The sequence below is a fragment of the Accipiter gentilis genome, chromosome 7 (genome assembly GCF_929443795.1).
Source record: "Accipiter gentilis chromosome 7, bAccGen1.1, whole genome shotgun sequence".
Lineage (NCBI taxonomy): Eukaryota > Metazoa > Chordata > Aves > Accipitriformes > Accipitridae > Astur > Astur gentilis.
The window spans coordinates 16,800,541-16,818,387 of NC_064886.1; the positions used below are offsets into that span (position 1 = coordinate 16,800,541).

The following is a 17,847-nucleotide window of genomic DNA, read 5'->3' on the forward strand; positions in this document are numbered from 1 at the left end:
TGGGTGAGCAAGGTAGGATGTTGGAGCCCCTTGTTAATACTCCAATACTTAAAAGTGTGTTCAGATTTTTTGTAGTAGATTATATAAGCTTGTCTTGTCAGAACAGCTGTATCTGGGCATGTTAAATGCAGGAGGTAGAGCCTTACCAGGAGTGTGACTCCTGGAGTTCCAGGGCAGGATGCAGTTTGGACGGGGCCTTGCTGCAGACAGCCTACTTAAAAATACTCTTGTCCTGCACCCTGCTTGCTGCCCTCTTTTTCTCCATCTCTCACCCCGAGGAAGAAAAAAATAAAAACAACAACAACAAAAAAGGAGCAGTGGGGCAGATGGTTCCTGGAGCCAAGAGAGTCTCTCGAGAAAGCTGCCGGCCTCCCCCCATTTTGGGGAGGCTTCTTCTCCGCAGAACTGCAGCTCCCGGCGCGCCGTGCGCCGCGGACAGCCCAGCACGCACCGCGCCTGCCCGCAGGCTGCAGACTACATCTCCCAGTGCCGCAGGCCGGGCGCCGCCATGGCGGGCTGCCGCCATTGCATGCTGGGAGTTGTGGTCCTCCGGCTCCGCAACGGGGCGAGGGCCCGCCCGCCCGGCGCCTCCCGCTGCGAGCGGCGGCTCCTTCTGCCCTTTGCCCCCGCCTCGGCAGCTTCCCCCTCCCTCCCCCCTAGCCCCTCCCTTCCTGCTGCAGCTTAAGATGGCGGCTGAGGTGGATTTCGGGGACCGCGAGCTCTTCGAGCAGCTCGAGGAAAAGGACGGGCCGCCGCCACCGCCTCGCCTCAGCTTCGAGGAGGAGGAGGAGGGACCCGAGAAAGCCCTGGAGGAGTTGTACGCCCGGCTGCAGGACCGCGAGGAGACGGTGCGGCGGCTCCGGGCGGAGAATATCCTGACGGAGAGGCAGGGCCTGCTCCGGGGAGGGCGCAGCGGGGCGGGGAGAGGCGGGCGCCGCTCCTGCCGCCCGTTCCCTTCCGGGCCAGTCTTGGCGCCTGCCCTGCGGGGGCTGGCGGCCGCGGCCGCCGTGAGGGACTCCGGCTTTTCCCGCCTCCCTCCGTGAGGCCGGGCCTTGTGCCTCTGTGGGGAAAGGCCCTGTCAATCTCTGCCTGGCAGCCGGAGCCCTGGCGCGTACTGAGGACGATGATTGTTGAGCTTGTCAGGCAGGGGGGCAGCCTCCCCCCTCCCCCGGCGGCTCCCGCCTTGGGCCGCTGCGAGCCCGCCTCTGGGTGCGGTGGCTGGTTTTTCTTGGCTTCTGCTTCCGTCGCTTAAGAGGAAGTTTTCTCTGAAAACTTTGATTCTCAGAACGTCCAGGTCCGTGGCAGCTGCACTTAAGTTGGCCCAGGAGATAGCGGAGTTCTTGGTGCTGGGATGGCTGTTAAAACACTTGACTCTGGACTCCTTTCTAGAGAAGAGAAACAGATGTATGTTCACTTTGAAAATCCATCTTTAACATAGCTAAAAATAATTTTAAACTGTTAAATTGTGACTGGTACCCTAAACGGTTTTTGGGTTCGATACTGCAGCAGAGTGGAATCTGAAATGTTTTTTACAGTTTATTTTCTATTTACAAGAATGTGTGTCTTACTGTTGACTTTTTTCGAGATGATTGTAGGTATTTTTTAAATTAAATACTATAAAGCTGACAATTCAACCATAGTACATGTAATAAATTACACTATATGGATTGTCACAGCTAGTCCTCTTTTCCACCTGTTTAGGGTTTTTGGGGGGGTTTTGTGGTTTGGGGGTTTGGTATTTTTGGGGGTTTTGTTTGTTTGGTTTTAATTTTATTGTGTTTCTTCAGCGGCAGGTGGATTTTAAATAATCCTCTGTGCAGTGAAAAGGAACCCCCATCAGTTATTGTGTGGAATTCTTGTTAGGTGTTTTCTTGTTTGTTTTGATCCTTTAATTAAGATGTGGGTCTGTGTCTTCTGAAGAAAGTAATGTTCCTTAACAATAAACTAACATCAAGAACTTAAAAGGAAGCTGAATATTCTGACTCGTCCTAGGTATGTTAATGCTGATGTAAAATGCTTTTTATGACCTGTATGCGTTTGAAATAGAGTTTGTCTGAGATAATAGCTGCCTGAGGTAACAATGTCTTTTAGAAACATATTTTAGAAACCTTGTTTCTATGTCCCTGTCCCTGCTCAGATATTGGCTTTCTAAAATGCCATTGCCATTCTTGAAAAGTCTTTTAGACTTCAGTTTCAAGAACTTAGTTTGTATTGCTGTAACTTTATTTATTTGTGTGTATCTATCTGTTTATGAAACTTACGTGGCCTTTAGGAAAACAGGTTTTTGTAAAGTTCAGCAGTGAGAACAAGTAAATTAAAATGGCTGAATAAATAAGAGATCGTATTTTATAACAGTTTACTGCAATTAGAAGCAGATTTCTGTAGTGTGGTGTTCTGTTTTGTTTTCTTTCCACTTCACACCAGGCAACCTGCTTTGCTTGAAAGAGGATGATTTCTGTTTTAAGTGAATTGGAACTTCTTAAAAGGACAGAACTTGTATTAGCCAATCCTCCCTCTCTCTGTGGACTACAGACTCTTTGCTGTGATAAAATGGATAGGGAATATTTACAGTGAAGCTAGTACAGTAACCATTGTCTGTGTCTCTGTTCTGTTCTTCTAGTGGAATTTCAGTGGACAACTCCAAACTTGATGGACCTCTGTTACAGATTTTATTTATGAACAATGTAATTTCTAAGTAAGTACTTTCCAAGAAAAAGCAATCCTGACAGGAAATGGGACTTCTTGTTTGTTTGTTTGGCTATGTTAGTGTTTCCCCAAAGGATGGATATATGTTTTATTCAATAACATAAACTTGTTAAGCTTGAAGGGGAGAAGGGATAATGAGCAATATGACAGCAGGCCTGTTGCTTTCATATCCGTTTTTATCATGAAGTGTGACTTCCAGGAACTTGGAGTGAGTCTGAATAGCAGTTTGAGTTTCATGAGTGTTGTGGGTAAATATAGTAAATTAAATTTTCCCTGCCTCTGATTTTTTGCCACCCTGATGTAAGGGTGCTGTCTAATAATAGATTGCATTCATGTTGGTGGGGGTTGGGAGGGAGGAGGATAGGAAAGAAGTTGACTGCCCCTTTTCTAAGTTCTTCAGTAAACAGTAAAAGCTTAAAAAAAAAGACAACTGTCATATGTTTCAGTCTTCCTCAAGTCTTCATCTCTGTATACTACTTCACTCTGTTACAGGCAGTATCGTCAAGAAATTGAAGATTTTGTTTTTAATTTAGTTCAGAAATACGAAGAGCAGAAGAGGGGTGAACAAGAAAAAACGCATTTCAATGTTAAGCCACAGGTACTTTAAAACTCAAATTGTTAGTAGGTGCTCCTTCTTTTGCATCTTTATAGCAGGAATATTGAAATACTAAATACTGTTAAATAGCTGAATTCTAGATATTTTTCCTGTTTAATTCCAAATCAAGTAACTTTCAAGCAGATGTTGTATAACTATTTGTTCCAAAAATAGAGGACCAGGACAAAGAAAATAGCCTTTCTGCCTATGAAAATGCTTCTTTAAAACTGTTCCTAGTGAAATTTGTGTAAAAGCAAAGCAATAAGTTGGTTTAAATAATCAAGAAAAGACCATAAGGTACAAACTTAACATATCCTGTTCTGACAGGCCCAACTTTGAGTATATATAAGAGTGTAGATGAACAACAGAATCTGGAAATTTCTACTTTCTTCTCTTAGTTTAGAATTTTGAGTTTTACTTAACGTTCACTTTTTAGAATTCCCTTTCAATAAAAGGGTGAAATGGCACATTTCTCCCTATCTTTCTCTTAGCTTTTGAGGTAAGAATAAAGATGTTCTTATGCAGCATATTGCTCATCAAAGAAAACATTAAAAATGGGCTGTGTCTTTCTTTGGACTGTGGAAGGCATCACAACTGATGTAGACATTTCCATCCTACTGTTTAACTAATGTATGAATGAGTAGCAGCTGTATTCCATGTTCTGTGCCTTTTACATAGTTCAGTAATTTAGGAGCTCTTCTATTTCCTGTTATTTTAAATTAATTAATTGCATTTTTACTTTTCATGTCAGCCTTCCAGTGTTCTTTTGGAAGAGGACTGTAAAACAGCAAGCTCGAATTCTGTTAAAAAAACTAAAGAAGCTTTTAGTGTAAGTTTTTGACTATGTACTCTTCAATGGTAGGTCTGACTCTTCATTCTACATATTCAGTATACACTGCCATTAAAATAAGATCATCTTAAATTTCATTTATCAGTGTAATAGCAGTTAAGTTCAGCATGTTTTGGCTACATCACTGGAAAAAATACTTATTTGTACAGGTGTGGGCTTGTATTATTTGTAAATTCTTACAGAGCGGGGGAAAAAAAACCTGGAAGTATTTCAAGCAGTGTAAATTTATAGAAATGCTACCAATCTGACCTAAATGCTGACACATTTCTGACAATTTTCTGACTTTTTTTCTACAGGTTGTAGGAAGTGTTCTGTATTTTACCAATTTTTGTCTCGATAAACTGGGACAGCCTATATTAAATGAGAATCCACAGCTGACAGAAGGATGGGAAATACCTAAGTATCCTGTTTACTAAAACAAGGGTTTTTTTCCGTTTGTCAAATCCAAAGAATGCCAGTGGGTAAATTGAACTCAGATTCTGTTCAGTAGATTGTAATATCTAAACTATTATCAGTTGTTATAGATGAAAAGTTTTAATGAGTCATTAATAGCTTTTTTTACTCAAAACTTGTAAGTATTTTGATATGATTGGCTTGCTGATTTTTAGAAGGCTTATGCTTGGGAAGAGTGAATGCCTTATCCTTATAAATACATCTTGTGACTTTAGGAATTTCCTGGGCCAGTTTGTAATCAGGTTTGGAATGACAGCTCATTCCAGATAACGAATAAGCATTCTTCCACTGTAAAATCTGCTCTTTGGGAGAAGAAAAGGGCTTGGCAAACTCCAATATGCTGTAAGGTGGTTTTTTTTCCAAATGTGGGAGCCAGAGGGAAAGTCTTGTAATAAAATTTAACTATGGAATGCTCTTAACTTGCATCCATTTTAAAGTTGGTTCTTTACTGTTTGTTAAAGCCAGTATTTGAAAGGTGGGATTGAGGGAAATGTTGGGAAAAGTGTTTTTTAATATTTTAGTCCTCCATGACAAAAAGAAATTGGACAAGAAGTTTCACAAGTAATCTCATCTCCCCGGTTTTCCAGTATTGCTTCTCTGCCCCAGAAAGAGTCAGGACAAGAACCAGTTTCACAGTTCATTTCTGCAATATCTAGTTATCAGGCTTGTAGTAAAGGTCACTTCCTAGTGTTAAAAAAATTACTTCTATATGAACAAAAATTGCCAATTTATAAGCTGGCTAGCTTGGGTTTTCTTGTGCCTGCCTTTGACTGTGTATGCACTGTGCTGTAATTTTTACCTTTGGAAAGCTGTCTCTGTTATAGTTCATTAAGTCAATCTTTTTCTCTGAATGATATTTGTACTGTCTCCCAACCTCTAGATTAAGGAAGTAGATGCCTAATAGGGGAATTTCTCCTAAAATGCCAAGTTAAGTGTGGCTAAAGTTTCATGTCTGCCAGCTTAGCTTTGATACTGTTCTTTAAATGTACTTACTGCATCTTTCTTTAGAGCTCCATAGATGACGTTAAGCCTAAAATAGCACTTACTTTTGAGTGAAGTGGTATATCGGGTACCGTGCTTCTGAATGACTGAAGTACTGCACTAAATTAACGTGTCAGTTCGACTAGTATCTGGCATCTGCTCTTTTTAAAAGCAACTGTTAGATTCTGGAAACTGCTGTGCTTCTGAACTCTACTGAATCTTGTTAAGTCTTTACTATGAGGTTTGCTTGCGGCTCTATTGTCTCCTCATACATTTTTAGACAAATGGGCAGAGCAGCTGACACATTGCAGTCCAAAAGCAAACACAAGTAGTATGATGCAACCTGTCTCCACATACTTGAGAAGCAAGTTATATTTTTGAAACTGTACCAAAATGTGTTATTAATAAGACTGCTGTGAAGAATATCAGAATTATCAGCTTGAAACTTTTGCCTATAAACAAGAGTGTTGTAGTTTTAGCAAGTGCTGATAAAGAACAAAATTGCTTATTGGATAGAAATTGGGTAGGAGGAAGCAACGCAAGCCCATCTTAGAAAATAGTTTATTGTAGATACAGTTCTGTAGTTTATACTATGGACTTCATGTCAAGGACCCATCTGTAACTTAATCCAGAAGAGTCAGTATTCTATTCAAAGCACTATTAGGTTTTCACTGATATTTTAAACAAGATTGAAATTTTGCTTCATCCAGTAGCAGTTCCTTATTGAAATCTAAAGATATCAGCAAGTTTTCAGCCAGATTCTCTCCCTAGATGGACAAGAAATACAAGTAAAACCAAAAAGGTTTGTATTATTCTTAAATATAAAGTTTTGAGCTGAAAAGTTCAGATGTACACTGTGATTATTCCCTAGTATACTAAACCCTTGAACATACTTGAGCAATGAGTTTAAATTAAGTAAACCAGTGCTGAGCTTTGCAGTCAATGGGTCTCTCTTGTTTAATGACTTTCTTTAGGAAGGGCCTAAAATCAATGTGTAAAAACTTTCTGAAGTTTATATTCAGTTCTTCTGTTGCTTGCCTTTTTAGTGATTGCTTTGTCATCCTTGCACTGGTGTACTACCATCATTCTTCCTGTTTTGTAGAACAACTGCTGTCTGACTTATAGACTTTTAAGACAGACTGATCTTAGAGTTGATTGTATAGTTTTTATGGGAGGTAAGAAGTAAAGCAAATCATGTATCCAACTGACAGCTTGTGTGGTCTTTGTAGCATCTAAAGTCGCTGATTTCAGATGCAATGAAGACTAGGCAAGCTTTTAGCGGGAATTTCAAAGATAAAGGGGCATGCTGAGTTAAACTCTGGTTTGATTAGAAATACTACCATCTGAATGGAAAGCAGATTGAAGGGTTGTGCTTGTGAAAAGGGGTGATGATAAAACTTGGATCACCACAGATTTCTGTTTGAATACTATGTAAAGATGAAGCAGAAGATGTGCTTCACTTTAGCTTGCTAGAAGCTTGAAGTGGTTGGAGTGTGTGCGTGTGGGGGGGTTACCCTGGACACTCATTCTTGTGTCATCCTTTTGCCTCCACTTCTGGTTCCCATCCTAATTCGGTAAAAAACCAACATTCAGATAAGAAATCCTTCTCTAAAATCTGGTAAGAGATTGGGATTTTCCCTCCCTATAATGCTGAAAATGTTTGCTGCCATGGTATGAATTTACAAGGAAAAATAAGCTTGAAGCTAGCTGCAGTTCCATTCCAGGTTTTCAGTGCACAATTTCACAATATGCAATAACTTGTTCAAACCGTGGACCAGGACTTTCCAAAGAAGTAGCCGTGCTCTCCTACTTGTTTCTACTGGTAACTGATTCTTAGTATTGTGAAAAGGATCAGACCTCTGACGATACAAGAATAAAAAGAGAAATAGAGGTATTAATGTACTACAGGCATATTAAATTGAGGGGTTCCTTATCTGTGCTCTAGAGTTAAAGGTATTGTTTTAACATCTTCACTTTCCTTCCTCTGGACATAGCGTAAGCTTTAGTATGTAGGTTTTGTTTTCATTTATTGACACTATCTATGTAAATGTTTACATATTTAATCAGAAATCCTTCAATGAATACTCTTCTATCTGCCGCATGATATAAGGAAAAGCTTTTCCACCTTTAGGATAGTAAACTATTGGATCAAGTTGCCCAGAGAGGTTATGCAGTCTCCATCCTGAGAGATGTTCAAGACCCAACTGGATAAAGCCCTGAGCGACCTGGTCTGATCTCATAGCTGACCCAGCTTTGATTAAGAAACTGGATTAGAGATCTCCTGAGATCCAGCCTGAATTATTGTATGACTATTCTATTCCCTCTTAAAGGAATAGATCTCTATTATATGGGATAGAAAAACTCCATTTCTGCCTGGAAGTACTACTTTTCCACTGTAATTTTAGTTCTCCTCGCTTGCTCTCTCACTCTCTTTCTCGCTTTCTCTCTCTCTCCCCTGTCCTTCTCTCCACATGCCGTCATGTATTCTTCCCCCCCACTACCAAATGCTGTGCCTGTGTTTTTCTCATTTCTTGTGTTCCCCTTAGGACTGTGAAATAAACAATATTGTTAGTCTATTTTGAAGTTTAACATTATGCAGTCAATTTAAGAGAAGCAAAAGACAGCATATGAAGTCAGCAAGCAATGCTTACCTTTTTTCTTTCCAAGTCTAAAAATCTAACAAGATTTAAAATAATTAAGTGCATTCAAGATTGCAAAATGATTTTCAGGCTTAACTTCTTGTGCATTTTTTAAGCAGGCCAAAACCGCATTGTTTCAATTGTGGTTCTGAAGACCATCAAATGAAAGATTGCCCAAAGGTAAAGTCTACATAAGTATTCAAAAGACTGCTGCTCTCGAAGAAATGTTTCAGTGTAACTGCACCATTTAAAAAAAAAGAATTAGATGCATTGGGGACAGGATGTACAAATGGTTATTCATCTCTGTTGATGAGATTATACTGTTCATACTTATAAATTCTAACATACTAAATCAGAACATAAATTAATATTGTAGTGTAATGGTTTTAATGTCTCCTCTAATTTATGGAGGGACATTTTTTCAGTTTGAAGAGTCTTTCCTCCTGTTTCAGAGCTCTGCTAGATCCAATGCAAATACTCTTAGTTTTTTGCTATGTAGTTTTCATTACAACTGTAGTTCTATCCCATGGCCATGCGATAAATGATTAAGCATGCTGAGGGCAAGGAGTATCAGTTTTATGTTGGGTGAACGAGTGCATAAACTTTAAATTGTCCAAATCTAAACTTCCCAATTGTGTTATCTTTAAGCCACGAAATGCAGCTCGTATAAGTGAGAAGAGAAAGGAGTTTATGGAAGCTTGTGGTGAAGCGAGCAATCAGAATTTTCAGCAGCGTTATCATGCAGAAGAAGTAGAAGAGAGGTTTGGAAAATTTAAACCAGGAGTAATTAGGTATCTCTTTTCCTTCCATTAGCTGTTGCACTGCTTTTCTGGAATACCTTTTCTACCTTTGGAGTGCCAGATGTTACTTTCCAGAGTTCTATTAAGTCTATCTGCTACTCTTAACTGTGGGTGTATTATAGTCAGATTTGTTTGCTAAATAAAATTTTGTTGAATAAATTGCACAGGTAGTTTTCAAATGAAAACTCATTGGTAGTTTTATAGTCCTACTCTTTCCCATGGCATTTTCCCTAATGTAGGGAGATAAATGTTACTCTTCGGCTACTCAAATTGCAAATATATTAGGTTCCTAATAAACTAAAAATGCATGCAAAATTCTGAAAATTTTGAGCTTTGAGTATCCCTTCCTTTCTTTTTCTCTCTATTCAAAATGTTTTAAAAAACCATAATATGACTGTAGCAGTCTCCAAAGAAATCACCAGTAAATTTAGTGTTGTGTTAAGTTCCACCCTTCCTGACAATATAGTTACAGTTAAGGCCATGAATCGGAAGTAACAAGTCAAGTAAGTTGTTCTCAGCATAGAACTAATTCTCACAAAATGTTTAAGCATAGAGAAATGAAAGTGTTAAAAGTTACCTATAACAGCAGAGCTAGTTTTGACCAAAAATTGTTATATTTGGGATTGACAGGCAATATAGTTTGAGCTAACACTAAGTTATTTTAACTTGACAGTTTAAAATTCAACAAAATATTCATAACTTCCTTTTGTCAGAAATCAATCATGGATTTTAGTGGAGAACATTTTGTTTTGTTTGTTTCCTTAACTTAGTGGGGAACTTCAAGATGCACTTGGTGTCACAGATAAAAGTCTTCCTCCATTTATATATCGCATGCGTCAGCTCGGTTATCCTCCTGGCTGGCTCAAGGAGGCTGAAATGGAGTACTCGGGACTTGCGCTTTACGATGGCAAAGGTAAGGAATGTGTTGCGGGAATGCATTTTTCAGAATGCAGGCTGTTTACTGGCTGCACCCTATTCAGGAGACAAAGTACCTAGTTTGTAAACCTTCATCTTCCTCATGGGAGAGAGAGGAAGTTGTAAATGAAATTTTCTTTTCTAAAGTAATGTAAAAATACTCCCCTTTCATCTAGCTATGATGTGACAATGAAACAACTTCTATAATGATTGGATTGCATAGATGATGACTCTTTGTCAGTGGGATTTCACTCTCATCAACCCTTAGAACAGAGTTCCTGTGAAACTGTGCAAGACTTGCAAATAGCCTGTTGTCAGATTTCCTCTTCCTTTTTTTTTTAATAAGCTTCTCTTTTCTTATGTTTTATGAAAGAAACCATAGTACTTTCTGAAGTTCAGTAACTTACTCGTATATAGTAAGAGTAAGATCACCAACAAGCAGAGAATACATTTTTTGAAACCCAACTTACCAAATAATTTACCAGCTTTTTACTAAGATCAGCATTTATGCTGCATCTCGGAGAACAGTCCTGATGCCAAATTCTGAGGCTAGTAATGGTTCATGAAGAGTAGTATTATTATGAATACCCAGTTAGGTTTCTGGGGAAGCTTCACGTATGTATTTGATAGATTTGGTCATTGTTATTGCTTTTGTGGATTACAAAGCCTTCTATCAATACTTACATTCTAAACCCCAAAACCCTGTTCTTAAATCCTGTGGATTTTTTTGGTAACATTCTTAATTAGCATCAATAATAATTATATTTCATTATAGGTGATGGTGGAATGGAAGATGAAGGATCTCACCAAACAAAACGCACCACTTACGATGTCTCCAAGTTGATAAACTATCCAGGCTTTAATATATCTACTCCAAGTGGGATCCCAGATGTAAGTGGCTGTCCTCTGCCTTCTAAACAGCATGCTGAGTAACATTAATTACTTTTAGCCAAGTTTTAACATTTTATATTCTGCATATGACAATTTTCTTTCAACAGGCTCTTATTTTTAAGCACCTGCTTTGGGACTAGGGGCCATTGAGGTAATTGACATGACACCCATCTATCTGATAGCTGTCACAACTCTCGTGGGTAGGGTCTGACAGTGCTTCTGTGGTGATTATTTCCGTTATGAGACCAACAGGAGCCTACAAGGATAGTTTGAATTTTTTTATTTTTTTTTACAGAAAACTTCACACATGAATGCCTGTTCCTTCATACATCTAAATTCTCTGAATGTTCTTGGAATGTGAAAATTACTGTGGGTGTTATCATAAAGATAATTTCAACCATAGAAAACTACATCAGACCAGTGGACAACCTCTGGGAAGCTTTGTAACAGCTAGAACAAAACAAGTCATATCAGAAGACCCACATAGTGGGTGCCCTCTTAAGCACAGAGCACACAAGGAATCTCCTGTGGCTGCTGCTGCTGAACTTTTTATCTTCAAAAGCATTTTAACCTGCTGTTAGTAGTGAACTTCATCACTGATGTTAATGCCTGTGCATTGAAAAGAAGCACTTGTACATTTTCTTTTACAGCTTTACGTTTGCCCATTTAGTGGCTTCCAAATGTGTTTTTTCATTCAGTATTCTTAACCAAAGTTCAGTCTTTGTTTTTTTTTAGTTTTGACTAAAAATTAAGTTTTTCAAAGTAAGCCTTTTTTGTCTGAACAGTTATTTCAAGGGGAGGTTTGTAGTTGTGTTGCAAATGTTGAAGAGTAGTTGCTATGAAATAGTTAACAACATTTTGTAAAGGTGATTTTTTTTTCCTTTAAATTACTATTCCTACTACCCAGTCATAGTGCATTGCATCAGCTGTTTGTGTTCACAGGTGAGAGTACTTTGGTTTGCCAGAAGTTTCTACTAAAGATCTATTTACTCTAATAAATGAGGCTTTTGATGAGAACTGGAATTCATCTTGGCTTGTTAATCTCTCAAGTGTTTCTCTTAAGTTTTACTGTTGTGTTACTAGCCAACCATATGCAACATTATTTCCTTCCTTTTTTTTTTTCCCCTGTAGGAATGGCAGATATTTGGTTCCATCCCCATGCAGCCATCTCAACAGAAGGATGTTTTTGCTAACTACCTTTCAAATTTTCATGCGGTGAATATATCTCATTGTTATTGGGGGGGTGGGAGAAGTAGTCTTGTAATTAGCATAGCCAGTGATGACCTCTTGTTTATATCTTCTTTTTTGCACAAGGGGATAGACTTTCTTACTGACGCTACCAGGCATGAAATGCTGATGCTTGGTTTACCTGTTCTAACAAAAAGGAGCTTCATGTTTAGAACAAATTCCATTATTTCAATTAATATAAGCAGATCCCAAGTGTGCAATATTTTATAAACAGTTGTGAAAAAAGGTTGCTATAAACTTTTACAGCCTAAAACCAGTCTTAGTTCCAGACTTCCCTAATAAGTGAAAAGCTTACTTGTGTAGTTGTGATTTACAGTAACCTTATTACAGTGACTTGAGAAAAGATACGGTAGTCCTGTCTTGTATCATTCTCAGGTCTTCGCTAATGTGACTCTAGCCCAGTGTTATCTACTGTACATTACTCTGAGTTAAGGGTGAAGATGCATGCTATGCTCTCAGTCCCAAAGTGTAATGCTATATGGAATTAAAAAAATAAATTCTAAGCCTGCCAGAAAGGGATGTGCAATACTTGACTTGTGATGGTCTCATAAGATCTAGGTGTCCAGGTGGGGACTTGGTCATAATCCTGTGTTTGGAATGCAGACAGTCTTTTCTTTTGCCACTTAAACCTGAACAAGATTACAGTTCTATTCAGTTGCATTAAGTCTCTCAAACTTCAGTGTCTAGTTTACACGCTGGGTCGCCAAATGATTGTATAGTTAGAAATTGCTTTAAGTATATTCTTATAGCTGGAAATGTTACCTTGTAGAATTTAATACTGATATCTTTTGTTTTCCTGGATAATTTCTTTTCAGCCAAGTCCAAAATCTAGCAATAAAAGGGCTGCATCTCAGTCAAGGTCTCATCATTCTAAACGACCAAAAGATGACAATTTGGAGGTACCAGCAGCTGACATGGACCTAGATTCTGGTATAGTTATTCTGCAATTATTTTTTTCTAATTTCAGTTTTTATTTTCACAATAACTTGCTCTGAATTGAAATGTCAGTGTTCCTGAAGAGAAACCAGTATGTTAATATTTGTTATGGTGGTAATTAATGTAAATGCTAACATATACTAGCAGTGTCCTACTGTAGTTTTATTTGGGCCTCTATAATAAGCATTCTCTGTTGCTGTGCTTGTCATATCTTCCAGTACCAAGAAGGAGGTTTCAAATGTGCTCAGAGCAATTGGAATGTTAGGTTACAAATTCTGATCTCTTTACTTCAAATGTATCCTAAAGAAACATCTGTTAGGAAGATCTCCAAATCCTTAAATATTTGAAGTAATGTAGGAAGTTACAAGCTGACAACATCTTAAAAATGAGTCACACTCACAGGAGGACTTACAGTATTGTTTAAATGTTAGAATAGCTAGAGAAACTTCTGGCTTTCCTTTTGGATTTCCTATGAGGGAATCCTTCAGTGTGCCTTGGTGTGGAATAAGTTTGTTCTCAATACCCTCAAGAGTATTTTATCTTTTTTTTTTTTTCCTTGAATGGCTAGCAGAGCTAAAATCCCCAAAAACATAGTTTCAGTGGATATTAAAACCTTCAAAAAGTTTGTTCTCTCAGCTGAAAACCAAGGATGAAAAGACATAAGTCTGCTAGTTAATCAGAACATTGGCACTTTGAATCTTGTCCTCATCAGATTTCAGATTCTAATAGAAGTCTTTTAATCTGTTTCTAGACCTGGAAGTGTCACAAAGATCTCAAACTCACAACAGTTTTCAGTTCCAACCTCCACTGCCACCTGGACATCCATCGATGTCAACTCCTCCTCCTTTACCACGAGGAACACCTCCACTAAATCTTACACCACCTCAACCTTCAACTCCAACACGCCCTCCCCTTCCTAGGACTACTCCACCATTGAATCCTTCCAGTGATATTCCTCAGCCAAAAATAGTGGACTCGATAATGGATGAGGATACTCTGACCTTGGAAGAGCTAGAGGAACAGCAGCGATTAATCTGGGCAGCATTAGAGCAGGCAGAAAGCACAAACAGTGACTCTGAGATTCCTGTTGATACACCTTTAACTGGAAATTCTGTTACATCATCACCATCTAGGAATGAAGTAGATCTTGTTGCAGAAGTAAGATCATCAGATAAGGTGATTACAGTGGAAACTAGGTTTTCCAACATCAGTGAACAGATAACAGAAAATGAACGTTCTATAACTAGTCCTAATCCAGAAGACAGTTTACTTAATTTCAAGGAAAATCCTGATAATACAGATTCTGAAGGCTTGCTGGATAAAACCATGCCTGCTCCCAACCGTGAGGTTAATGATGGAGAAAATACAGGCAGTAATAAAGTGGTAACAAGCACTGAATCATCTGCAAAAAACTCCAGTCTTGTTCCTGATATGAGCAAGTTTGCTGCAGGCATAACACCATTTGAATTTGAAAATATGGCAGAATCAACAGGTGTTTATCTACGAATAAGAAGTGTGTTAAAAAATTCCCCAAGAAACCAGCAAAAGAAAAAGACTTAGTCTTAACTATTCTTCCTTTGTTTCTTATGTCCAAATCCCTGCTTCCTTCTCTTTCCTCCTCCAATTTTACAAACTCGGATAACCTTCTTTATCCTTTTGTGGGAAGGAAAAAATCTTGACAAATAACAGCTCTGCCCTGTTTTTCTTTGGAACTGAAGTCAGTGCAGGGCTTTCGTATTGACCAGGACCACCAATGCAGCCAGAAAATACAGAGTTTTCCCAGATTGCATCCTTCCACTGAGGAATAGTAGGACTGTTGATTTGTTAAGAGCAATTTACTTGCCAATACATGAAACAATAAAAAGAGGAGTTTGTGTTTTGCTGTTCATTACTTTGGCTAAGATTTATATTGTCCTTGAGTTTCACGTGGATTGGTGATTTTTTTAATATCTGTCCTTTGTACAATAATCTATACTTTATACATTTTGCTAATTATCCTGTAGATAAGTTTAATATATTCAGAATGTTTTTAAAAAGGTCTAACATAAAGATTTCCCACATCATCAAAATCCTGACAATTGGATGAAAATAATCAGGGATTACCAGCATTATCTTCACCATTTCAAATATTTTTATAAATTATTTATGTGGGTCAGTTTTAATTACCACTGTATCTTTTGTAACATCATCCTTCATGTAAACTTGCTGTACATACATGTTCATTGTTGTGTACAGATGTTTAATAAATGAGCTTTTATATAAAGATTTTTTTTCGAGTCCTAAACACTCGGAACTGCTGATTTTTGAAAATTAGCTGCTGAAGAAAATTAGAAAAGCTGTTTAAAAAGAGGGTGAATAAAGTTAAATATTTTAGGAAGGGTCACAACTATTGGGTTCAGGTTTTCATAATCAAGAAACTGTTAAAATTATTTTAGCTACTTAAATAGAACCTTGCCATATCATTCAGTTTTCATAATCTGAAGAATTGACCACGCCTAAAAGCTTAAAAGTGTTATAATTCTGTTGATTAATTGTTCTAACACTTTTCCCTTCTGTTAAAATTGTCTTCAGGGGCATCTGCAGGTGAAATGACTGTACATAATTTGCATTGCCAACAGAGGGAGTACTAGATTGACTTAACAGGATTCTCTGGAGCTGGTAAAGCATTTGTTTGTCCTTATATAAATGCAGGAAAAAAGTCTTCCCAGCCAACTGAGGTGCATAGTAAACCAAAGTATTTTCAGGTGTCTAAGAAAAGACTTGTGAAGGGGGGATGTTCAAAGGTGTTTTTGATAAGGTAACTTCAGAGACTGAACTTACTTTTTAAAATTCATGGCTTTACAGATAGTACGTATTTCCCAAAGATCCATATATTAGTATGCTCTGCATTTGAATGCTTAAGAAGACCCCAGGCTTTTTGTAGTTAAAGCTTTTATATTTATTTCCTTTTTTTCCTCTAAACTTTACAGGAAGGGAAAATCAAAGTGTCTTACATATGAACTGATTGTCTTCTGAGAGGCTAAAAAAACTTCTTGCAGCATATGCCAATTCAGTTTAGCTGGTTGCATTTGGAAAGCAGTGGTCAAGGTAAATGTTCATTGTATGTGCTAAAATAAAAGGCTTTCCCCCCCACCCCACTTTTTATAGGAGAAATAGTATTACTTTCTGTAAGAGGAATGGATAGTGAAATAGTATGTTGCTTCCAGCTTCCACACACTTTAGAAAGAAATCTCTGTTGGGAAGCATATAGAGATCTTGTACTTTCTCCATGCCATCTCCTACCATGGCATTAAAAGCTAGTAATGACAGTTTACACAAGCCATTATGTGCTGTGTGCTGCATCATTCACACGTGGATGATAATGTGATGCAGGGCATGAGGTAATGATTTCAAGTGTACACACCTTTTGGGTGTGTTGAGGTGCTCATGTTTTAAACATGTAGTTCTCTCTCCACACCTTGGAAGATCTTTTTTTAATAGCTCTTATGAAATGCTACTGCTTTAGTAGGACATGCAGCCTAAACTTTACAGGAGCACCTGCGTAGTTCTGCCTTGCTTACAGAATCCGCAAGATGAAAATCATCCTCATATGCTCAGTACCCATACAGTGCTCTGTGTGTTGACAAATTCATAATAAATCACCCTTCCACCTAACTGGTCAGAATAGATAAGTCTTTATTGTTTCTACAAATTCTCAGACTTCTCATTAAAGTAGCTTTTAACTTATTGTTTCCAAGATTTATATTGAAGGTATTAGAGTAAGGGTAAAGTGAAGTCATTTCAGCAACACGGCTTTTAATGTAATGGTAAATTCTAGTTTAAATATGTTAAATCTTTAATTTTCATAAGGCTTTGAATTTTAAATTGTTCAGCATTTTTTATCACTTTGGTCATTCTTGTATTTGCTGCACACAAACTACTTGGAGATACAGCTCTTTTTCATATTTGGAAGATTATGTCTTCTGGTATCTAAAGCAAGTATTATTGGGGGGGCAGGGCTTGGGGCAGGAATGGACTATGTTTGGGTCCACACTTTATATCCACTGAAATTTTTGTCCAAAGTGACTGGACTGACTAGTTGTTCAAGCCAGGAAATGTTTTTGTCCTTCACCTGTAGTCTACTACAATTGGAAGCACGTGTCCCATGCTGTTACACTTGCATACATGGTTGAATTAAAATTCCCACAAATGGGATTGTTTCCATTTAACAATCTTGGGGTTTTAACGTAATGAAAGGCTCTAGACTTTTGTAAATACTGAGTTGTCTGCATGCTCAGAATTATTTTTTTTTATATTGCTTTTGTGCTTCTTTTGCAAAACTGTTAGGAGGTGTTTAGACTTGCTCCTTTTAGTCTTGGTATTATCTCCATCTGTCTTGAATATGTTTTGGGGTGCAAGTCAATTGTCATTTGATACCACTGCTCGTTCTCTTCTGATGCTATCAATATAATTAATAAATAGGTGGCACAAATATTTTCTTGTATAGTCAAAATCTGTATAATGAGTTGGTTATTGATAGACAAAAGTAGGCACTTCAGTAGACTGCTAGCAGGAGACTAGGAAACTGCTGAGCCAGGAGCTGATTGGAGCTAGTCAGTGGAAAGCAGTGGGTTACTAGGCCTTGCCTGGCATTTGGGCTGTCTGGATATGGTATTTAGAGGCTATCCCTGAATCCTGTTACGAATTAGAGCGTGAACTGTTAGACTTAGACCACCTATACCATATATTGAAAACTCTTCTTCCTTTTTTTCTTACTCTATCCATCTTAATCATCTGTAGATGTTTAAAGTCTGAGGCTGCCAAAACCCAAACCAATCCAAATTGTTCTTTTAA

The 17,847-nt window shown here is 38.1% G+C and overlaps 1 protein-coding gene across 5 annotated transcripts; it reads left to right on the forward strand.

Moving 5' to 3' along the window:
- The first annotated feature begins 644 nt into the window (after positions 1-644).
- Positions 645-15,277, forward strand: ZCCHC8 (zinc finger CCHC-type containing 8). 5 transcript variants are annotated; one of them, XM_049805400.1, is made up of 14 exons: positions 645-870; positions 1,950-1,992; positions 2,621-2,695; positions 3,199-3,304; positions 4,053-4,130; positions 4,448-4,551; positions 6,322-6,387; positions 8,341-8,404; positions 8,873-9,015; positions 9,795-9,937; positions 10,715-10,830; positions 11,962-12,045; positions 12,894-13,008; positions 13,766-15,277. In XM_049805400.1, exons 1-14 carry the CDS (start codon positions 687-689, stop codon positions 14,572-14,574), a joined length of 2,130 nt encoding a protein of 709 aa, XP_049661357.1. In that variant the 5' UTR covers positions 645-686; the 3' UTR covers positions 14,575-15,277. The 5 variants fall into 5 exon arrangements, with proteins under 5 accessions (XP_049661357.1, XP_049661358.1, XP_049661359.1 ...); XM_049805401.1 differs by having other exon boundaries at positions 8,344-8,404; XM_049805402.1 differs by lacking the exon at positions 645-870 and adding an exon at positions 881-1,404 and having other exon boundaries at positions 1,788-1,992.
- Positions 15,278-17,847: the final 2,570 nt, after the last annotated feature.